Source organism: Portunus trituberculatus, chromosome 35 (genome assembly GCF_017591435.1).
Source record: "Portunus trituberculatus isolate SZX2019 chromosome 35, ASM1759143v1, whole genome shotgun sequence".
Lineage (NCBI taxonomy): Eukaryota > Metazoa > Arthropoda > Malacostraca > Decapoda > Portunidae > Portunus > Portunus trituberculatus.
The window spans coordinates 17360972-17386058 of record NC_059289.1 but is presented as its reverse complement, the minus strand read 5'-3'; the positions used below and the strand labels follow the sequence as shown (position 1 = coordinate 17386058).

The 25087-nt window shown below is 41.0% G+C and overlaps 2 protein-coding genes across 6 annotated transcripts; one reads left to right on the top strand and one right to left on the bottom strand.

The window, feature by feature from the left end:
• Positions 1-82: 82 nt before the first annotated feature.
• LOC123513219 (cation-dependent mannose-6-phosphate receptor-like) lies at positions 83-8433 on the bottom strand. Of its 5 annotated transcripts, none has more exons than XM_045270285.1 (7): positions 7111-7134; positions 6426-6543; positions 4926-5095; positions 2780-2898; positions 2307-2391; positions 1777-1998; positions 83-1161 (listed from the first exon to the last, which is right to left on the bottom strand). In XM_045270285.1, exons 3-7 carry the CDS (start codon positions 4926-4928, stop codon positions 1102-1104), a joined length of 489 nt encoding a protein of 162 aa, XP_045126220.1. In that variant the 5' UTR covers positions 4929-5095; positions 6426-6543; positions 7111-7134; the 3' UTR covers positions 83-1101. The 5 variants fall into 5 exon arrangements, with proteins under 5 accessions (XP_045126220.1, XP_045126216.1, XP_045126217.1 ...); XM_045270281.1 differs by lacking the exon at positions 4926-5095 and adding an exon at positions 8295-8433 and having other exon boundaries at positions 84-1161; positions 7111-7368; XM_045270282.1 differs by lacking the exon at positions 4926-5095 and adding an exon at positions 8075-8271 and having other exon boundaries at positions 84-1161; positions 7111-7368.
• On the top strand, positions 8380-25087 carry LOC123513263. The gene is made up of 2 exons (XM_045270334.1): positions 8380-8511; positions 23531-25087. Exon 2 carries the CDS (start codon positions 23573-23575, stop codon positions 25085-25087), a length of 1515 nt encoding a protein of 504 aa, XP_045126269.1. The 5' UTR covers positions 8380-8511; positions 23531-23572.

Genomic DNA, 25087 nt, shown 5'->3' with positions numbered 1-25087 from the left:
TTATTTCCATCAATTGAAGGAAAAAAAAAAAAAAAAATATATATATATATATATATATATATATATATATATATATATATATATATATATATATATAAAATTAATGTCTTCATGGTATAATGTCTTCATGGTAGAGTTGAATAATTCCAATATACAGTAACAATACATATGCTGATTGATGTGACGACTGGAAATGTAGTGTACTATACAGATCTAACCTGTGAGAATCCTAACAGCTATTTTGAATAGTAATCATTAGGGGATTATAATGAAGACACTTCAGAACAACCTGTCATGGAGTTACAAAATGCATGGAATAACATAAGAATAATATAAGAACATACAAAGTTTGAAGTTACATGTGATTGATATACGTTCTAAAAAGACAAAGTTTCATCCCAGCCTACATTAGGGTATAATCTTGACCTTAGAGTAATTACTCTATTAGTTTGAACATAAACAGAGAATGGGATGATAAAACCTGCTTTTTTTTTTTTTCCCCTCCACAGGAATATATATATATATATATATATATATATATATATATATATATATATATATATATATATATATATATATATATATATATATATGAGAAAGAATTAGCCACAATTTATAACTGCAGGTTTCGAGAGTAAAAAGTATCTATCATAACAAAAGTGAACACACAGACTCCAGTTAATGATTTTAATGGTGCTCCTTGACTTTCTCCTGTTAAAGTCATATAAAACACATGAAGAAATATGTAATATGTATATGTATCATGTACTATTAACAGGAGGTGCTTCCCCAAAGTAGAAAGTATACACAGTACAAAATTTACACTTAGCATAGTTTTATTCTAAAAAGTATTCATTTATTAATATTGACTGATATAAACCTTAAAATTCTAGTGGGAAAGTTAAAAATAAAGAAATGTAAGAAATAATTAATGCACTGTAAATAATACACATACATTTTTTCTGGGAAAAAAAAAAAATTGCATTTACCAACATTATTAATCTTTTAGTGTGAAGTTAATAAGGTACTGGTGTCCTCATCCCACTTGGAACTTGGTGTCTGCATTTCCAATATTCTCTTGACTGTTCATGTACTTAGCCCTCATATTCTCTCATAAGTCAGGTCATCCTGTCCACACTTTATTAAGAAGAGGAAACCATCCTGAAATTTGTAAAAGAAGAAAAAATATAAAAAATGTCTTAAAAACAAAGTTTTAAAATCTTTTTCTTCCTAGAATTTTTCTCTTGACTACCTGACAGTCAAGATGTTAAACACAGTGCATGACAGCCTGACATGGTCATGAAACAACACTTGCACACTACAAAAAAAAGAAGTTAACAGGAGCATTTCACGACTGCTGCTGCTGTTGCTGCATTACTGTACCACACTGCTGATTGGAATGCTGCTCATTATATTGCACCTAGTAGTACCTAGAAATCTATAAACAATGTACTATTAAAATGTTAAGGTTTACATCACAATGACACCAAGACTTGGATGTAAAGCCATTAAACATGCAAACATAATGACTTCATTTATCATAACTGGCAAAATGATCTGTAGTAGTATTCCATGGGAACTATGTTGCCAATTATTTTCTATTATTATTTTATAAAACTTAATTGAGTTCCTTTGTTCCATTTTCTTTGTTTAGGGAGCACTCTCCACCAGGAAGAAATAACTACCTGTTTACTTTAAAAAAAAAACATAAGATATCCAGTGTCCACTACACATCCTAGCACACAAGAACACTGACAACAAACAGTGACCTCTGACCTGTACAAGATAAGGGAACTCCCTCCAGAAACTGAGGTGAGGGAAGAGCTCTATTCCTCTTGCTCCAATCACAAAGCGCCGGTAAACATAACCAACCAATAGATAGAGGAGGATCGCCAGCAGAAGCAGCAGCAGCAGGAATGAGCCCAGGGACATACCTCTCGGAAGGATGGGATAACCACAACCATCAACGCAGGCACAGCGAGAAACTAGTGTCATGTTCTGAAATGTAAAGGACCACGGTTCAAAACATCTATCCTCCATGTCTGCCTCAGTTACACTTCCTGAAACCAACTTGTCTCTTTCTAAAGTTCCATTTCTTTGTTAGAGGAACAGTGTCATCAGCAAACAGTCGTGTTATTGTAGCCTACCCCACTCCATCCTGCTTCCCCATTACACCAACATCTCGTACTCTAGTTGCCTTCTTCCTCAAACTTTCTCACTGAACACATTGAACTTTTCACTCCACTTCCTACCAAACCATAATATTACGTATACTGTACTGTTCAAATGCTGAACTCTATACTCACATACACACTTTTCTTCTCAGTTTTGCCCCAAACGTGTAAAGAATCCACAGTGTCGTTACTACACTGAAGGAACACATTAGTCACGCTGTAATATAAAACACCATCAGTGAGGATACAGTCATTACATACTTGCACTTCTTGGAAAAAAAAATGTTATCTTATATTATTCAAATCCTGAACTGAGAAGTTCACAAGCAACAGGGCTGAGGGCATATTGATAATGTTGGCAGTACAAGTGGTATGTAACACAGCATGAGATTTGGGATTCATTAAAAAAAAAATCTGAATATAAAATGTCTATTTCAATACAAGAAACTTGTAAGTACAATAAAAAGTAATGGGAATAATGGAATGTTAACTAAAAAAGACAGAGAACATTTCAGAAGACAGAGCTGAAGAAAATTTTTTTTTAACATTTATAAAAGGACTTTAAACTACTAAATGTATTAACACAAAATTTAGTAAATACTTGCCTATTACCATTGTAATTCTTATAGATAATCATCCATCCGCCAGTTTCATTACTGTAGTGGAATACAGCAGAACTCTGAGTACCAATATTAGAATAGCCATATTTACTTGCTTGACAGACCTGTAGAATAAATGATGAGTTAACACTATAAAATCAAGTCTAAGTAGCAACACAATGCAGAGGATACAGCAAGGCAATGAATCACACACTGACCATCCAGTAATACTAAGAGGCTCTGTGGCAATGGGTACAATACAATACTATGAGAGAGAGAGAGAGAGAGAGAGAGAGAGAGAGAGAGAGAGAGAGAGAGAGAGAGAGAGAGAGAGAGAGAGAGAGAGAGAGAGAGAGAGAGAGAGAGAGAGAGAGAGAGAGGAGGGGGGTGATGCTGTGCAGGAATAATTTGTAAAAAAAAAGGGGGTATCACACCGGCCTATGATACACGGAATGCGGGCCATGGTTCTTGGTCCAAAACTAAGAACATTATCACACACAAGCTGGCAGCATTCTTGCTATGTTAGGCAAATGGCCCAGCAACCAAGACCAAGCCTAATCAAAACAAACCAGAACAAAACCATGTTGCTCATACCTTAACCTGTGCTTTGTTCTGGAATTGCATTTGCACTTCCTCTTACTGAAGAAAAGTAAGTAAAAGAAACTAGAAAAGAACCGAGACGTGTGCAACGGCACCTTTGGAGTCAGGAGTGGTTACCATAAGCCTAAATTATCGTCATGATACTTATATATATTTTATCTTTCTAAATTGATGAAATATTATTTGATATTCCAATATGAAAATTTAGGCACATTCTTTTTAGTTTAAATAATAGGTTTTTATTACATATATTATGTTTATTTTTTCAATGGGATAGCATACGGAGAACCGGAATGGATACGAAGCCATCCCAACTTTGCTCCACTAATCCAGGGCAAGTTTCAGCTATCTGGAGCGGATATTCCTCGTTCCACGTATCATAGGCCAGTATGATAGCCCCTTAAGTTATTGAATCCTTCACTGCCATGACCACTGTCTCAGGGAAGGTGAAGCTATCAGGTGTCAAGGCTGATTGACAAGTGGATCTATTGACAGAGAAATACAGTAAGTCCTCATTATACGGTAGTTCTTTATACGGTAAATTCACAGTTACAGTATTTGGAAATTACTACCCTCGATTCGATATACAGTAAGAAAAATTCACAGATAAGGTATCCGCTCATGTCATCCGAGAGGGCCCAGCGCGGGGGACCAGGGGTGATGACGTCATCCATGCCACACCTCCCCGCCACTCACAGTACTGACTTTAACTTGACCACCCTTGGAACCTATCATCTCTTCCTGTCCCCCCCTATTTTTAAACTGCATTACATATTACTTACATGCATTACTAATTAGATGAATAAATGGAATATTAAAGGGTTTATTGTAAACACAAATATATTCATAATAATCATGGCAAACACTAAAACCTAGTACAAGCGGCAAACCATGCAGCAACTGATAAAGGGCACAGATGGGCCTGGCAAACCCACTATCAGTGAATGATGGAAGTCGTATAACATTAAGCACGCCTTAGATAACATCAAGTCATCTTGGGACGAAGTGAAGACGTCTACCATGAACTTGGCATGGAATAAAGTATGGCCAGAATGCGCGCATGACTTCCCAGGCTTCGCTGAAGACGACATCGGTGTGATCAGAAATGACATAGTAAATCTGTGCCATACGGCTGGCTTTGATGAAGTTGATGATGATGATATTCAAGATCTTTTGGAAAGCCATGCTGAATCTCTCTCAAATGATGAACTTATAGAGCTAGACAAGGCATCACAGGAGGCAGAAGAGGGAGATGAGGAAGAAGAACCTGTGCATAGCCTGGACAACAAAACTCTTAGAGAATGTCTCGGTGGTATCGAAAAAGCTCTGGAAACTCTGAAGGAACGTGACCCAAATCCTGCCAGGAGTAGCAAAGTGGCTCATGACATAGAGAAAAGTGTCAAGATTTATCAAGAAATCTATGATGAAAAAACAAGAAAAACTAAACAGTCCTCCATCTATTCGTTCTTCAAGCCAGTCAGACATGCCGTCCTTGTCACACCTGCCGACCCTGCTACAGGTGGCCCTTCCTCTATATCCTCTTTCTTCAAACCATTGAAACGTGCCGACCCTGCTACAGCTGGCCCTTATACATCTGCTTCCGACAGTGCAGACGACGACGTCTTGTCCTTGTCTGCCCACTCGGCGGAAGTTGAGTAAGGGCTTAAATCCCTACTGTCCCTTAGCCTTGGGAAGGACATCATCTGATAGAATACATGGCGACTGAAAGGTAAACAAAAACATTTTCTCTTTATTTCTTTTGCGCAGTACTTTACTTTTTTTTTATTATTATTTTCATCTATTTTCATTTCTGTAGGGGTGACTTTTGACGTGCTGGAACGCATTCCCTATTATTACATGTTATAATGGGTTCGGTATATAGTAAATTCAATATACGGTAAGGTTTTCAGGAACGCATATGTACCATATAACGAGGACTTACTGTACAGGCAACTCCAACTTAACGAAGGTTCACACAACGAAATTTCGCTACAACGAAGGTTTCAATTTACTGCTCATTTAACAAACACCAAACTCACTTTAACAAAGTTTCATCCAGGCAATTTTATCCAAGTTTGAAAGCCCTGCCGTATCACGCAAGCCGCCATGCTTTTGAATACACCAGCGCCTTTCGTGGACAACATGCGCACCACTCACTCTCTCTGTTCAAAACAATGACAGCGTCAGCAGCAGCTCGTCTTCCCTCGCTCAACTTACCACCAAAACTCCCTGCAATGTTGCCTAGCGTTGCTAAGACCAGGAAGTCTCTTACTCTTGAAGTGAAGCTGGATATTATTCACAGACATGAGAGAGGCGACAAAACTAATAGCATTGCTCGCCACCATCTTGACTCCATCTACTGTCTCTACTATTTTAAAGTCAGCAGACTGTTAGGGTAACAAGACTCTATTAAGAAGGCTGGTGAGACCGTATCTTCCTTGCAAGCTAAAAGGAACTCGTGACTCTACAATGGATAAAAAGGAAAGCCTTGTGGAAATGTGGTACATAAGTTTTGTATGCAGTACAATGATGCGCCCTTTGTTTACATTCCACAGGTTGCCGGTTAGTGTCTTTCCCGTTTCACTCTCCCTCCCTTCATAAATTTAAGATCATCAACATTATAAAGTTACGTACATACATACATTAGTGTACATTGTAATAACTTAAATTAAACTGCCTAAATGTTTAACATAATTTTTACTTTCATTAATCCTTTCACTGTACTATGATGCACTCTCCCTCTTTTTACTCTCAATGGAAGTTCAAGTCAGGGGTTAAACTTGTTATAATCGGTCCGTTTAACAAATTTCACTGAATTCGAAGAGTTTTTAGGAACATAACCCCTTTTTTAAGTGGGGGTTGCCTGTACACCTTTTTCTTTTTTTTAACACAATGGCTATCTTCATTTTGCCTAATCTTTCATAAATATCCACTCAAATTTCTACAAGATGGATTAAGCAGAGGTTTCCATTGGTTTCTCTGGTTTGTGCAATTAAATGTTTTCTTCCTCAAATAATGTGAAATATGCAAGACAATGGCTGGGGTCACTCACAGCAACATCTTTACTGCAGGCCATTGCCTCACCATCCGGGGGATACACATAGGAGTAGCAGGGGTTGTAGGAGTATTTACTGTGGTCAAGCTTGTTCTCCGCAGTGACATCGATGAACCTGAAATGATAAGAAAATACAAGAGGTGTAATACATGTCAATATGGTAATCACAACACACATACAAACACAAAAACAAAAATTACAGAATTAGACAAGAAGCAAATATCACATAATTAGTCAGTCAGTCAGTCAGTCACCATGCAAAATACTAATTATCTTTTCTCCTCCAACAGATATGGATATATAATTAAATTGAGAGTTGACCGAGTTAGTTCTGTCACAAATCAGTTTCATCTGCAGGCTACTGTGTTTATGTGTGGCGGGTGGAGGTGCCATGTGTCCTGGCTTCCTTATCTGTCAGTCACTCCAGCACTGCATCACTACACTCTTAACCAAATTCTTCACTCTTGAGGTCAGTATCATGACTTCATATTCACCTGTACAGCACGGTGGTGACCTGAGCAACACACACCTGACCGCCTCACCCAAAATGACAACAGTATCTCGGACAACACGCCATGAGACAACCAGTGTGCCCTGACATCTGTTGATAGTAGGTTAGTTGAAAGAGGAGAAAAGTTTGGCCAGTGTTGGCTTACCAGTTCCGCCAGCGAGTCACGCTTACCTCGGGGCGTCCAGTGGTTCAGCCGCCACCATCATGAGATTTACAGATGACCCATTATCAAATTTGAGGAGGCATGGAGGGATCAGCGTGAGGGCTTGGCTGCTTCCTAGACAGGTCACCGCCAACACTGCACCCACCACTCTCATGCCCGGCACACACATCACCCCACACGAGTCCTTCTAAGCATCCAGGCGGTGTGCGAACCCCTCAGAGGCCTCGGCAGCCCGACAACACGGACAGGAAGGCCACCCAGCCCAGCTGTCATGGAGAGTTGTTTTGGTTTGCTTGACAGCATTCGAGTTTGAGCCTTCAGTTTACATGTTTATAGAAATTTTTTCCTTCCATTTGAAAATATATGTAATATTTCTTATTTGATTTTTCTGGAGTGTGATAGATAATACATTAGTAAATTTATTAAATGAAGTTTTTATTGAAATAATTACGTACCAGTGGCAAAGAATTATATATATATATATATATATATATATATATATATATATATATATATATATATATATATATATATATATATATATATATATATATATATATATATATATATATGTTGCGAAGGTGTATTGCAGCAGCATCCCAGATATGTACGTGTGCCTGTGTGAGTGTGGAGCAGCGTCATAAGAGAGTACATATGGGTAGTACATATGAGTACATATGTGCAAACTTTAGCTAAAGGGTGAGCGAGGTGTTGGTTGCTCGTGTTTATGAAACTGTCAGACCTTAATGGAACGGACGCTGAGCTAGGCCTCCATGACGGAGATGTGACCCCGGAGGTCACGGGGAGATAAGAGAGTGTGTTTGTGCGTGTGTGTATGGGTGAGGGCACTGGCCAGCCCTTGGATAATTGTCATACGGTACCGTGTAAATAAATGCATGCATGTGTGAATTACTTGTAGCCAGCATTATTAGGGATATATTGGTAATTAGCGGTTAAGGTAGATAGCGTTACCTAATAAGCTGAAATAGACTCGTAAGGACATTGCCTGGCAGGTGCGACGGCACAGGAGGCGTGGTTTGTGGGGCACTGTGTGGCACCGACGAGGACAGAGGATAGGAGTGTAGCGAGAGACTTCGAAGGAACAAGTCGTACTCTGGGGAGCAGTCAGAGAGTGAACGAGAGACGGAGAGACAGTGAAGTGCCTGACGAACTAACAAAGTGTTACCCGTACCTTGTTGCCGCTCCCCGCCCCGTCCTGTGTGCCGCCGCCACCTGCTCCCGGTGACTCATGTACAGTTGTTGTAATATAGAGAAATAAGGAAGAAGTGTTTCCTTCTCCCCAATCTGTGTGACTGAGCTGAGTGAGAGTGGGTGCTATAGAAGCAGACAGCCAGGCCTGAGAGAGCAATCTGCCCGCCGCTCCACCCCAGCCGACCCACGCCACCCAGGTAAAGCCCTTCTCCCCGACACATATATATATATATATATATATATATATATATATATATATATATATATATATATATATATATATATATATATATATATATATATATATATATATATATATATATATATATATATATATATATATATATATATATATATATATATATATATATATATATATATATATATATATATATATATATATATATATATATATATATATATATATATATATATATATATATATATATATATATATATATATATATATATATATATATATATATATATATATATATATATATATATATATATATATATATATATATATATATATATATATATATATATATATATATATATATATATATATATATATATATATATATATATATATATATATATATATATATATATATATATATATATATATATATATATATATATATATATATATATATATATATATATATATATATATATATATATATATATATATATATATATATATATATATATATATATATATATATATATATATATATATATATATATATATATATATATATATATATATATATATATATATATATATATATATATATATATATATATATATATATATATATATATATATATATATATATATATATATATATATGCTATGGCGTATCCGTATATACATATATATATATATATATATATATATATATATATATATATATATATATATATATATATATATATATATATATATATATATATATATATATATATATATATATATATATATATATATATATATATATATATATATATATATATATATATATATATATATATATATATATATATATATATATATATATATATATATATATATATATATATATATATATATATATATATATATATATATATATATATATATATATATATATATATATATATATATATATATATATATATATATATATATATATATATATATATATATATATATATATATATATATATATATATATATATATATATATATATATATATATATATATATATATATATATATATATATATATATATATATATATATATATATATATATATATATATATATATATATATATATATATATATATATATATATATATATATATATATATATATATATATATATATATATATATATATATATATATATATATATATATATATATATATATATATATATATATATATATATATATATATATATATATATATATATATATATATATATATATATATATATATATATATATATATATATATATATATATATATATATATATATATATATATATATATATATATATATATATATATATAATTTTTTCCCTCGCTTTTGCTGCTTCAAAGTGATTATATAGTAAGCTATTCATATAAAATTTATTTTCCACATTTTTTTCAATACGTTTTAATTTGTATGTACATATTCCTCAACTAAAGGATAAAAAATTTTTGGGCGGCAAGTTAAAACTGAAGTAAATTTGAGACTATCATTTCTATGTCTTGTGTAATTTTTTTTTTTTTTTACTTTACCCATTGAATTTAATATTTACTTCTTCAGATGCGCCAAAGAAGGTAAACAGTAATGAGTTATACAGACTACGTCAATATTGTTACGTCGGAAGGATCTCTAATCCTCGAAATCACCAGACGGGAGTGTGACAGCAATCAATCTACCTATAGAGGTAGAGGATATAAAGCAAATTTTGTTATGATGGTGTCCAAGATATGAAGAAATAAAGGAAAAGACAATAACTCTGCAGAGACCATACATAAAAGAAGAAAATATTACAGGACAATTGCTTTTTGGCAATCAAAAGATACAAGAGAAAAATGAAGTAGGGAACTTCTTTGGTATGTGGTCTACGCGCCATAAAGCTCCTTTGATATGTAGTCTACGCTTCATCTTGTGATCTACAAGAAGAAAAGAGATCAAAGAAAACACTTGTCTTAATTGTTTCCATAGACTGCCTGGTTAGATATTCTGAAACATGAGTGGCATGTCTGTTTGAGTGTCAAAGCTCCTGTCCCGACTTAAGATGCTGTATACGTACACTGTCATACATTGTCAGTACACTTGGTACAGCACACTTCACTCCGGCATAGACAAGGTCTCTATATGCGACCTGTGCTCCCTTTCGTGATTTTTTTATCTACTGCCTATTGGCATTTTAGTATCCAAAGAATACTTCAGATGTTAGCTAAAGGGTTTAACGAGGTCACAGTAGTTTACAAGCTTTTTTATTTTATTTCATTCAAAATATCTCATCCCATTCGTTACATGAATTGACAGACATAGGTACCGAAGCAATATGGGATTAGGTTATTGCTTCTATCTAGTCTCGTATGAACATGCGCACATTCACGGCATGCAAGGTACTCGCTAAAACTCCGGAGTATATATGAATCACCTTGTTTCGTTGTCAGTCGACTCTTGCATACTTTCAAACCAAAGCCATTTTTTCCCTTGCAATCGATTGTTTTATATTCGGATCAAAATTTAAAAGAAGTTTGATAATTAAGTTTCGACCAAGATTGGTTGATGACCAGGGTTATCCTTTAGGGGTAAGAGGGCTCACTTCATTATATCAGTGGCTGGGGCGTGGTGTACTGCTCGCTGTGCGCCATGCACAGGACGTACACTGGCAGGACGAGGGATGTTACAGTGGGGCTATCACACTGGGGTGAGAGGACTCAATTCGTTATCGTGGAATAGCATCGTTATCGTGGAAACTCGCATCGTTAAAGTAGAATCACATCGTTATTGTGGAATCGCATCGTTATTGCAGAAACTCACATCGTTATCGTGGAAACTCTCATCGTTATCATGATATCGCATCGTTATCTTCGTCACGCGCATCGTAATCATCGTTATTTATTTATCTATTGATTCAAATTTGTTTTCATTAATTCGGTTTATTTAGTACATAATATATCGAGCAGTGCAAATCCTCTATGATAAAAAGTCCAGCACAGTTCGATACTTATTCTAATACATATTGTGTAATTTTGGGAGATATGAAGTATAGCTACATACTTTTTCACATCAATGTGAAAGTGTTGCAATTTCTTAAATTTCCACATTTCACTTGAAAGACCCACTGAGAACCTTTTCATTTGCTCTGTACTGTAGTTGTTATCGCCATAAGAGAGAGAGAGAGAGAGAGAGAGAGAGAGAGAGAGCAAAACACATGTTTAGGGTTAAGAAGTGCTGATCTATGGACTAAACGAAGAAGGACGCCTTGTGCGAGTAGCCAGCACCTGTGACCTGTTGACATGCGAAAGGGGGGCGACTGGGTGTCACAGTGGGGCCCGCAGGGAGAATACACCTCAGATCCGAGAGGAGAGGACGTGCTGTGAAGCCGCTTATCTGGTGGAGAATATTCACCGTTGTTTGAGTTACTAAGACACCCAGACCCATAACACGTAAGTGAAAGTGCATTAATATAATGGTACTTATTGTTACAGTTCAGAAACTAGTGCTTATTATACGCGTCAAGGTGCCTTCGGCACACAGATTCTGACCGAGGGCTTAAATGTAAAACGTATGTATTAAAGGTATACCTATTATCATTAAAATGCTCAGTCTTGGATGGTGGAGGATGAGGGAGAACGAGTCCGACCTTCATCAAGAGAAGGGCTCGCCTCTCCCTCGCCCCCACTGGAGAGGCGTGAGTGTTATTCGTTTGATTAATCTCTTCAGATATGTACTTTGTTTCTAGGTATCGACTAAATACATAGATTGTGTCGACGTGAGGATCTCATTTTCCTGATCATCGTCATCATCATTCACCACCGCCCTGAACGGCGGTCATAGTCGATACGTAGCGGAGCCCAGCTGGGACAGCGAGCATCCAAGCCACACAGTGGAGCGCCAGACGAGGAGCGCCGGGGAGCGGTGTGAGGCATCTGCCACGTCTCGCTGGACGCAGGAGCATCGCCCCGGGGCGGGTTGCCCACGAACGAGAGGACCAGAGGACATCCTACCCCACAGAAAACTAGCGCGGAGTGGAACAGTTACCGTGGTTCACCAGAGATGGGTAGGGGCCATTGAAGAGTACGTTTTCTTCACCGCTCTTGGTCCCTCTCTCTCGCCTCACCAGGGGTAAGTGACTTAAACGCTGTATATTCCCGATCTCTCCCTCTCTCAATTGGGTGTGTCAGGGCGTTGAGTGGACACACTGGGTGTGTCAGGGTGTTGAGTGAAAGGACTGGGTGTGTCAGGGCGTTGAGTGGACACACTGAGTGTGTCAGGGTGTTGAGTGGAAGCACTGGGTGTGTCAGAGTTTTTAGCGGACGCACTGGGTATGTCAGAGGATTCAGCGGACGCACTGGGTGTGTCAGAGTGTTCAGCGGACGCACTGGGTGTGTCAGAGTGTTTAGCGGACGCACTGGGTGTGTCAGAGGATTCAGCGGACGCACTGGGTGTGTCAGAGTGTTCAGCGGACGCATTGGGTGTGTCAGAGTGTTTAGCGGACGCACTGGGTGTGTCAGAGGATTCAGCGGACGCACTGGGTGTGTCAGGGTGTTCAGCGGACGCACTGGGTGTGTCAGAGTGTTCAGCGGACGCACTGGGTGTGTCAGAGGGTTCAGCGGACGCACTGTGTGTGTCAGAGTGTTCAGCGGACGCACTGGGTGTGTCAGAGGATTCAGCGGACGCACTGGGTGTGTCAGTGTTCAGCGGACGCACTGGGTGTGTCAGAGTGTTCAGCGGACGCACTGGGTGTGTCAGAGTGTTCAGCGGACGCACTGGGTGTGTCAGAGTGTTCAGCGGACGCACTGGGTGTGTCAGAGTGTTCAGCGGATGCACTGGGTGTGTCAGAGTGTTCAGCGGACGCACTGGGTGTGTCAGAGAGTTCAGCGGACGCACTGGGTGTGTCAGAGTGTTCAGCGGACGCACTGGGTGTGTCAGGATGAAATAGACACACTGGGTGTGTCAAGATTAAGTGGATGTAGCGGGTGTCAGGAGACACCCTCACTTCTGAACGCTATTGGCATTGTGGCTAGACCAGAATAATAGAGCAAACGATCATGGAGGGGAACAAGACAGAGGCAAGCAGTCCACCAAGTGTTGAAGAACTACTTAGCCCTCCTGCTCTTCAGTGGCCCCAAGAGACAAGAACTGATATAGCAGAGAACACATCGTACAAAAGACTACACAGACAAGACTGCCAGAGTGGAGAAACACAATGGATCTTGGATCAAGTCAAGAACATGATGCAGGATCAAGTCAAGGACATGATACGAGAGTTGCGTGAAGAACTGCGGGAAGAACTACGGCACCAACGTACGCCAAATTGTATGGAAGGGCGTCAGGAAACGCAACTACCGGTGAGACAGGACATCCCCCGTTCCCCACCTTCTACATCATCTGAAGACATTAGTGACTCGCCTTAAGCCTCGACATCGGGACTGATGTCCTACCAGGGGCAGAATGGGCACCGAAATGTCGACCTACAAAAGGGTAAAGCTGCCTCGTCAATCCTTGACAGAGGGATGAAAGAAACATTCACCAATCTCACACAGACGCTGATGCCGAGCTTTGAAAACGGATCGTGTATCGAATATTGGGCTTTCAAGACCGAATTTCAGAGCTTAGTTGAGGAGAGAGCCTCTGTATCAACCCTCCAAAAAATTGAGGTGGCTAGTCTCAGTGTACTCAGGGTCTGCTAAAGAAGATTTGTACACATGTCTTATACAAAGGGACACTGCGGAAGGCTACGTTAAAGCCTGGAGGATACTAAATGCTTGACACGGAAACGAGCGACTATACATAAGGCAATTAGTGAGAAGGGTAGTGGAAGGACCAAGCTTAAGATTGGATGACCTCGAAGGAATGAGAAAATTCAGGAATTATCTCAGCTACTGTGTAAATGGTTTGTTGAGTTTATAACAGATGAGCCACGCCAATGCATATGAGGTGATAGACGCCATAACGGATAGATTTAGAGGAAAACTAAAAGATGATTACATGGACAAAACACATGAGCGCAAGAAGGCGAATCCAGGTGCTATATGTGGGGCAGAGTGGCTGCTAACATTCATGGAGGATATGATAGAGAAGACGGAGGATAGCGGATCTATGAGAGAGAAAGAAGAAACACGACACCGCGCGGATCATGGGCGCACGGTTTCATTCACAAGGAGGACAACGGGACTCGCAGCCATAACATCTTCAGAGAAGAACAGTGATCGGTGCACACTGTGCCAGAGGTACCATGAGATTGAGAACTGTAGAGTGTTTCTCGACATGAGCACTAAGGATCGTATTGCACTGCTGAGGCGAGAACGCCGTTGTTTTTATTGCTTACAACGAGGTCATTGGAAACGAGATTGCCAACACAGAATCCAGTGTGGCATTGGTGGGTGTAAGGAATACCACCAAAGGTTGCTACACCCGAGTACACAGCACTGCTGGATACACAGCGAACTCATACGGAGTCACTTACCCCACCACAACTTCGCGGGGAACAAAGAGGGCCTTCACAGACACTGAAGATACTCCTGCCACAACAATAAGGAGAATGCCAAGGGAGCCGCTCAAAGCCTTCATGCCAGCCCCAACTACCTCAGGTAGTGACGTTTACCACACAACACCTTACAAAAGAGTACGAACGGGAGCTGATGGCACTATTATGATAACCACACTTAATCAGGAGAGAAACCCACACAAGTGGGTCAGGAACAACGTGAGGGAGAATGAACTGAAGGAGGCTAAGACAGAAACTGCCCATCGGGAGATATGACTGAAAGGTGCAAATGGAATTGCTCTCCCTATTATCAAAGTGAGAGTAGCCACGAAGGCACAAAGTGGCAGAGCAGGTGTTATCACTGGAACCCTCCTAGACTCGGGTAGTGACAGTTCTTATTGCACCCGCAGTCTAGCTGATAGGTCACGCTCCAAAGGAGAACCAGTAGCAATAATTGTAGGGACTATTATGAATGAAGGAAAGGAAGTGACTACTGAACAGCTCGATTTGAAAGTCACTGGTGTTGGGAGGCGGAAGAGCCACTACATCCCCCTCTGCCAAACGCTTGTAGTACCAAGGATGCCCTCTACTTTACCAAGCTTGATGGCAAACCCCAGCGACATAGCCAAACGGCCTTACCTTAGAGACATTGCCCCACCATGTATACCAGGGGGAGTTGAGCTTCTTATAGGCTTTGATGCACCGCAAGCATTACTACCCCTAGAAGTTAAAGCTGGAAGAAATGGAGAACCGTTCGCAACACGTACGCTTCTGGGGCTGGACCATTAACGTACCTATGAGATTTGATGCTGGCGAGCCAATTACCACGATGACCAGCCATGTTATCGAAATGCAGCCGGATTTAACTCGACACAACCCTTTCATTGAGAGTGACCTCCTATATCACTGTGGCGACATGGTCTCAGTGGAAGACAAAAGGGTTCTAAGGCTCTGGAGTACGACAGCGAGACAAGTAGACCATCACTACCCATCCCATTCTGATACAAAGGATCCAGGCCTACCAGACAATCGACAACTTGTGGAGCAGCAACTTATGTGCCTCAGGAAAAGACTGACAAGGAACCCTGCCTTAAGACTTCACTACCAAAGCGAGATGAAACTTTTGCTGGACGAAGGGCATGCTGAACGCGCCCCTCAACTTCGTTACTCTCGTACAGACCAATGTGTTTGGTATCTGCCGCATCATCCAGTCCTAAATCCAAAGAAACCGGAAAAGGCGATAATAGTGTTTGACTGCGCAGCAACATATAACTCCGTCTCATTGAATGACCAAGTAATGCGAGGACCTGACCTGAACAACAACTTAATGGGTGTACTTCTCAGATTCCGCCAAGACAGAATAGCCATAATGGCGGATGTTGAGGCTATGTTTCATCAAGTCTTGGTACCTCCAGAACACAGGGATGCGCTGCGTTTTCTGTGGTGGCCAAGCGAACAAATGTATGGGAATCCTGAGATTTATCGAATGAAGGTACACTTGTTCGGAGGAGTGTGGAGCCCATCATGCACAGCATACGCTCTACAACGAACCTTCCGAGATGATGGTCAAGGCTATCAGGAAAGCTAGCCATAACTTCTATGTAGACGACCTCTTACACTCAGTAGATTCCACAAGCAAGGCTACAATCGCTGAGTACTGATTCGTTCATAAATGCCCTTATGAGGTTCACAGCTCGAAGGGGACTACCGAAACGCATTCGTTCAGACAACGGAACGAACATGATTGGGACATGTCGAGAGCTGCGGGACGCAGTCATTTGGTGGAGTAAAGATAATAAGACCAGAGCAACTCTGCTTCAGAGACAGGTGGAGTGGTGGCTTAATCCCCCTAAAGGGGCTATCACACTGGCCTATGAGGCTATGATACGCGGAACATGAGCCATGGTTCTTGGTACGAGACCAGGAACACTATCACATACAAGCTGCCCGTGTTCTAGTTATGCTAGGCAAACGGCCCACTAACCAAGACAAAGCCTAATCAAAATAAACCAGAACAAAACCATGCCGCTTATACCTCAGCCTGTGCTTTGTCCTGGAACTGCATTTGCACTTCCTCTTGTTGAAGAAAAGTAAGTAAAAAAAAAAAAAATAGAGAAAAGCTGAGACGTGCGCGATGGCAACTTTACAGCCAGAGGTGGTTGCCATGAGCCCAAACTATCGACATGATATATATATATATATATATATATATATATATATATATATATATATATATATATATATATATATATATATATATATATATTACCTTTCTAAATTGATGAAATATTATTTAATATTCCAATATGAAAAATCTTGTCACATTCTTTTTAGTTCAAATGAAAAGTTTTTATTACATATATCATGTTTACTTTTCCATTGGGATAACATACGGAGAACCAGGATGGATATGAAGCCATCCCAACTTGGTTCCGCTAATCCCGGGCAAGTTCCAGCTATCTAGAGCGAATGTTCCTGGTTCCGCGTATCATAGGCCAGTGTGATAGGGCCTTAAGGCCTCACAGATGGGTGGAGTATGGGAAAGACAGATCCGTACTGTGAAAAGGGTTCTGCAAGCAGTGGTAGGCACGCAGTTACTAGATGATGAACGCCTCCACACATTGCTCTGCAAAGTAGAAACAGTAATCAATAGAAGACTGCTGACTCCTTTGTCAAATGACTCGAACGACCTTCAGGCGCTAATATAACGCCACTTCACCTCTTGAGGCTGAATGCCGAAACCTTTCCCATTGGAGATGGGCCAACTGTCGAAGACACCTATTGGAGAAGATGGAAGCATGCCCAGTATATGGCGGACCACTTCTGGAAGAGATGGATCACGGAATATCTGCCTACGCTGAGGAAACGATGAGGATCAAACACGCCTAATCATGGCTTCAAAGAAGGAGACATTGTCATAATTGCTGACTCGTCTTTTCCACGAAACAAGTGGATGCTAGGAAGGATACTGGAAACCATACCGAGTGAAGGTGGTACAATACGGAGAGTAAGGGTGAAGACAAAGAACTCGACGCTCATCCGTCCAGTCACAAAACTTTGTTGGTTGGAGGGAGCTGGAGATGATAAACTAGGACTTAGTTTCGAGTGGAACTCGACAGGGGGAGTGTTATCGCCATAAGAGAGAGAGAGAGAGAGAGAGAGAGAGAGAGAGAGACAGGAGAGGAGGAGAGCAAAACACATGTTTAGGGTTAAGAAGTGCTGATCTATGGACTAAACGAAGAAGGACGCCTTGTGCGAGTAGCCAGTACCGGTGACCTGTTGACATGCGAAAGGGGGGCGACTGGGTGTCACAGTGGGGCCCGCAGGGAGAATATACCTTAGATCCGAGAGGAGAGGACGTGCTGTGAAGCCGCTTATCTGGTGGAGAATATTCACCGTTGTTTGAGTTACTAAGACACCCAGACCCATAACACGTAAGTGAAAGTGCATTAGTATAGTGGTACTTATTGTTACAGTTCAGAAACTAATGCTTATTATACGTGTCAAGGTGCCTTCGGCACACAGATTCTGACCGAGGGCTTAAATGTAAAACGTATGTATTAAAGGTATACCTATTATCATTAAAATGCTCAGTCTTGGATGGTGGAGGATGAGGGAGAACAAGTCCGAAGGGCTCGCCTCTCCCTCACCCCCACTGGAGAGGCATGAGTGTTATTCGTTTGATTAATCTCTTGTTAAGATATGTACTTTGTTTCTAGGTATCGACTAAATACATAGATTGTGTCGACGTGAGGATCTCATTTTCCTGATCATCGTCATCATCATTCACCACCGCCCTGAATGGCGGTCATAGTAGTTGTAATATTATTCGTAATTCAAGTATTGCATCTGCCTCTAAGTACGTTTCACAGCCTCTTTGTTTTATAACGTGATGGGTTTATTATCATTATTAGCACTATTACCTTTATCAACTTTTTTTTTTATAAACGTGATAGAATATTCTATTTAGGTTATAAAGACTAAATGAAACGTGTAGATCACATATCAGAGTAGAATTTTACTCTGGTATAGATCACGTTGGCTATGTAGATTACATACCAAAGTAGTATCGGAAATAGTGTATGAAATGTGGAAAAAGAGAGAAATTCAGCGGAAGAACTTGTTGGGCAGAGAAGAATAAAAAAAGATAAAAACATTAGGGAATTGCCGATACAAAGGCCAAGGTTCCCGGTCTACACCTGCAGCTGATCTGTTAACTGGAAGTTGCATCACCCAGAGGAAGGCGGTGGGCCGAGTTGTGTCGCACCTTCCTCAGGTGGGCGGAACCAAGTGTATTTATTCTATGTTTTTTTTTTTTTTTTCTCTTGGTATTCCTACCTGGTACGCCTCCCGCCCCCATTCGGATAACAAAAGGAAGCGGGAAGCCACATTCTGTTGATGCGCCAGCATATAGTTGAAAAATATTACACGATGGATTTACTAAATTAATCAAATAGCTGGAAAGTGCATCATTAAGCAGTAATGCATACTTCGCGGTGACTAGCAAGCTTAATCGACATAATGAAACAATATGTTCCCCAAATGAGCTTCAAGTAGATGTATAAAAGTATTAATATCATCGCAAGAAACAAGGTCTGATGCAAGATTATTCCACAAATTGACATTTCATGGAAAAAAATCTCAGTATGATCTCAATCTGTGACCCGGTATGGTGTATCTTAAAATCATGGTCCCTTGTACTATCTATGAAAGGACAAGGAAAAAGATTATCTCGGGTAAATGGAGACATGCCATTGAAAATCTTCCAATATCTAATGATATGCCTAAGCAACCTCTAACATAGAACAAGTTGAGAGCCTTCAAACGTTAGTGGTAATTTAAACCCTCCATTCCATTAATCTCTCTGGTTCACCTTCTTTGAATCGTTTCTAGCTGTTTAAGGTCAATTATATATCCCAAATTCCAAAATGATGCTGCATATTCAAGGAGAGAGCGAATATGTGCAGCAAAAAGGGATTCATAAATGTTGCATCCCGATTCAATGTTGATTGCTATCCTGCCTGCTTTGTGTGTCACATTAGATACAAGTTGGTGGAATTTGAGCTTAGTATCAACAGTTACACCAAGATCAACTGCTGAAACCTGAAATGGAATGAGTTCATTATTAATACAATTTATATTGCAAAACCAGTGTGCCGTGGAAGAGTGTCTCTCACAAAATCTAAAGCCACACATTTTGAAGAATTAAGAGCTAAACCCCATGAAGTAGGAATCTGAAAAAAGAATGTCTATATCATTGATTCTGACACAAATCTGTCATATGAAATATATTTTCGGAAGAATCAGCAGCTGTCAGCCTCGCAGGAAACAATCTGAGGTCATCAGAAAAGATCTTAATGGAGGATCTGATGTTACTGATGTACTGTTGATGAAATCTATGTTTATCGGAAAAATTATGGGGCCCAGCACCGAACCCTGGGGAACACCACTATATAATTACTTCTCTTGGGTGAACTTTTTTCTGTGATACAAATACATTCATAACTCTCAATAATTTAGAAAGTCCTTTATCCATTCAAGTATTTTACTAGTGATAGCCTACTCAGTGTTACCGCCAAAGACGGTAACAAAGAAGAAGGAATGATCTGTGAGGCTGCTGGGAGGAGACTGGTCACTAAGGTCATTAGAAGAATTGATTACAGTACGAAAGAACTAAGTTAGTTAGAACAATTTAAAGTAGTGAAGATGCGAGCTTTGCTGCAGAGTGGTAGTGAGGGGTTGTTTACGTTCAAAAGTTGATGACGCTGTGCGTAGGAGAGATAAAGGCACAGGATTTCTGATGACTCCACAGAAAATAGAGCAATGTAACACATATGGTGTGCCGCCAGCCTAGCGACAGCTGCCTTGAAGGGACAGAGACTCTCTAGTCTTCAGTAAGAACGGTGTCACACCTCAAGCTCTGGTTTCTTCCATTATTTACGAGTACAAGTACAGATCACGTCAGAAAAGCACTCAGTATGGACGAATCCTCCCGCATCCCTGCGTTCTCTCAGATCCGGGACACGTAAGTAATAAAGGACGTTATGTATTCACCTGTATGTAGAGTTGCAGAGTTGGACGTTAGAAAACTTGAAATGTTGCTAGTAAATCGAGCGTAAATATGTATACGTGAATGGGAAACTGTGACGGATCATTACTCGTCATCAGTATCTTTAAGTACTGATGACGAGGTCGCTGTGCGACTGATACAGGATAACCTAGATGGGCCCTGGTGGCCCTTTGTTATCCTATTATTTATGTTATGTTATATGTTATGTTATTATTGTTTCAGGTTTCGACAAATACGAAAAAAAAAAAAAAAAAAAAGCGTTCTTGTCCACGTGCGGATCTGTGTGTGTTATTATCCTCACCAACCCTCTAGCCGCCACAACTGGCGGCTACACTCAGACTTTGAAATTTGTTTATCATGATTGAATGGTTAACAACATCAAAAGCTTTAGAATAATAAAGAAAGAAATAAGATCTATTAATTTACCATTGTCTAGTGCTATTGTTATGTCATTATATAGGTCAGCAGCAATTGATCCTCAGTGGAGCGGTCTGAACGGATTAAATCCAAACTGATCATCATTCATTAGGTTATTATTGCAAATAAAGTCCTGAATTACCTTAACAAATATATATTCTAGGGATTTGCAATATATTCAAGTTAAGGATACAACAGGCCTATACTTGAGTGGATCAGAACGGGAATCTTTCTTGAATATAGGATCAATATTAGATTTTTTTCCATAAAGTTGGGCACCTACCTGTTATATATGTTTTCTGTAATAAAAACATTAATGGGTATGATATATGTTCAATACATGTCTTAAAAAAAGAATAAATAAATAAATAAGGCTACACCTCATCAGGTCCCATAGCAAAGTTACCATCAATTCTAGCAACCACTTATATCACAGCCTGCTGGTCAATTATTATATTGCTTATTTCGCCATGCAAACACTGATGATAGTACTGCTTGGCAGGGATTTCCTGTGAATTGACAGAAGAGATCGAAGGCAGTAGCAAATGCATCAGTTCAATCTCCTATTGTGCATTGTAGTGCTGTGGCTCTTACGTAATGTGAGAGAGATGATTGAGAATTAATGTTTTGTAATGTAGTATAATTATCTATATGTAACAGATATTACATAAAAGGAGGACCGAGCCAACAACGTATAAAGTCAGCCATAGTAGTAGTAAGGAAACTAAGTCTCAACACAGTCACAACACAAGGCACAGTAATAGTCACACGGGTAGTCAGCCAGCCATGTCCAGGTGAGAAATAAGAATTAAGAGGAACAGTGAGTCAGAAGTCAGCCTGTGAGAACAGTCCGTTAGTGAGATATGTGCGATAATTGCAGAATCAAAGTTGCACCCGCAGCCGTAGTATTTGCTTGCACAAGGAATTAAACTCCAGTGCATAAGGTTTTTCACCTCTCAGTAAGCGAACCGAAGTAAGGAATAACAGTTCCACGTGCCCAGGGTGGCGTAACACTGATGTCAGGTCTGGTAGCGACACGGCAGTGTACCGAGGTACGGTGAAAAAGTCATGGGCAGTTGGTGCGTTGCAACAGCTGGTATGCGTGAGGAATGCATACATGATACACGTACGTGGCCAGTACGAGTCCAGGATCGAGTTGACAGGTCGACGTGCGCGAGACGCGGTGTGGAAGTCACACCTGTCATGGGATATCGTTGGTGTGTGTATGAGGGAAACACGAACACGTGGCCAGCGTAATAATGTGTTACACAAAGTACTGTATTCTAATTAATGATTGAAAATGATTATACGCCAAAGTGTTTGGCTTGCGTGCGAGCCACTGATAGCTTCCCAGAAGTCTTTGTTCGCTGAGCGAGTCCGCCTCCATCATCATGCAGTCTCTCTGACTTCCTCACTCCTCAGTGACATAGGGCCGTATACTCCATGGTACCATGGTATGTTCGTCTCGCGATGTTTCCCTACCTTGCGGTAATGCCAGATCACACCCAACGTTGAAACTCGCTTATCTGGTAACACTGTCATCTAGAGCTTTCAGTTATTGAAAATCGGCATCCTTGACATTTTGTATATGCCAGTATATATGCTTTTCCTTATTAAAAATAGGCTCTATAGTAAAGGCTATGATGCTTTTATTAACTTATTTGAATGAATAGACACATAAGTAGACATACTTTGCCAAATGCTTTGTTATGGTACCGGAGTAGCGTGCGATCCAAAGGCTATACCGACAGCAAGTGCTGGGTGGATCAAAACAACAACACAAGATGGTCAAAAAGCCTTTCCTCCCAGCTTCCTAAGTCTGACGAGATCAACACGCGGCTGGCGGCACCACAAGGTGGTGTGGAGTCTCTCCCGGGACACCGCGCTGACCACACCTCTTCCCCGCTCTCCTGTACAAGGCAACAGCTCGCCGGTTCGCCCACTGCTTGAGCTGCTCTGCATTCCTTTGTGTCCCGGTGTGAGACAGCTAACCTCTCTCTCTCTCTCTCTCAGGTAACATAAGAGAAAGAAAAATTACCACGACGAGTTCCCGCGATGGAAGCAGACGTCGACATGCGGGACTCCATCTCTCCGGGCAAGCGTGGGCAGCCGGATACACCCCCTGACGACATCCCGGAAAGGTCCCGCTGCTGCACTGCCCAAGATCATCCCCAAGCCCCGGACGAGTACGTTAAGGCCTCGTTCCTGCTCCGAGGTACTTTAGGGGGGCGTCTTTTCGCCAACCCGGCCAAGGTCTCTCGTGTCCTCCATGACTCCGCCTTCGGGAAATACATCATCGAGGGGGAGACTCGATCCCTAGGGAATGGCTCATCCCTGATAGTGGCGGTGTGGGCCTACACCCTCCCCAAGGTCCCCATGCTACAGTCACCCTCCTTCACCCTAGGTGAGTGGCCTGTTACCTGTCGCAGAGCAGACCGGGAGAGCGGTACCTACCACTACGCCAAGGTGGGGCCCCTGGCGGACGACACCACCCTTGAGGAGGTCCGGGATGGCTTCCGTGTCCTGGAGGGCAATGAGGTGGTGGAACTCACCTGGCTTCCTCCCCACAGCCTGCCACGCTTCGCCACTGGGAAGTGGCTCAGACTCAAGATGAGAGGTTCCCCACCCAGCAAGGTAGCCATCGATCAGCTGGTGTTCTACCCACGCCCCATTCTCCTCCCCCTCCTGCGCTGCCCAGGGTGCCTTATGTTAGGGCACTCCATCAACACCTGCAGGTCCTCGGTCCGCTGTGCCCGTTGCAGTGGTCCCCACCCCTCCCGAAAAGGCGACAAGGATGAGGTATGTGGCAAGCCCTTCCACTGTTTCCAGTGTCGGGGTTCCCATGGGCCCTGGTCACTTCATTGCCCCCATATCCTCCATGCCCAGCAGCTGTACACCCGCCTGGCGAGTGAAGGCAAACCCCTCCCTGAAATTAACAAGCAGCTGAGGGCCCTCCAGTTTCCCCGACCACAGCGACGGACTCCTACAACAGCCATCCCTTCTCCTACCATCCCAACCCGCTCAGCTGCTCGGGTTGTTGAGCCGGGGTGTTCCTTCGCCTCCGTTGCCACAGGGAACAGGTATGCTGCTCTCCAAGACCTACCCATTGAAGCTGCTAATGTCGCCCAGGAAGAGGACACCATGCTCACTCCTCACATCCCTACACCACCTGCTACCCATGTTGCCCACCATCGGAGGAAGCCAGGTAGGCGTTCGGGTGTACAGCCTCCTCCGCCCACCCCGATACCTGATGCTGAGCCTGGGCTCCTGCCTGTCACAGTTGAGGCCGAGGTCCACCACCCTCCCAGGAATGCTCGTCACCCACAGACACCCCACCATCACCCTCGTCAAGCACCTGGCCAGTATTCTAGCCTACCTCCACCTTCTCGACCCTCCTCTCCACCCCAGGACTCCACCATTCCTACAGCCACTGTCAGTACGTCTCCTCTGTATCTGAGCTCCTCCCCAGCATCCTCGACCTCCTTTGGCATGGCTACCACCTCTACCAGAAAGGAGTGTCTTTCCCGGACATTATCACCACCCTCTGGCCCTCTGTCTCCACAATCCTGA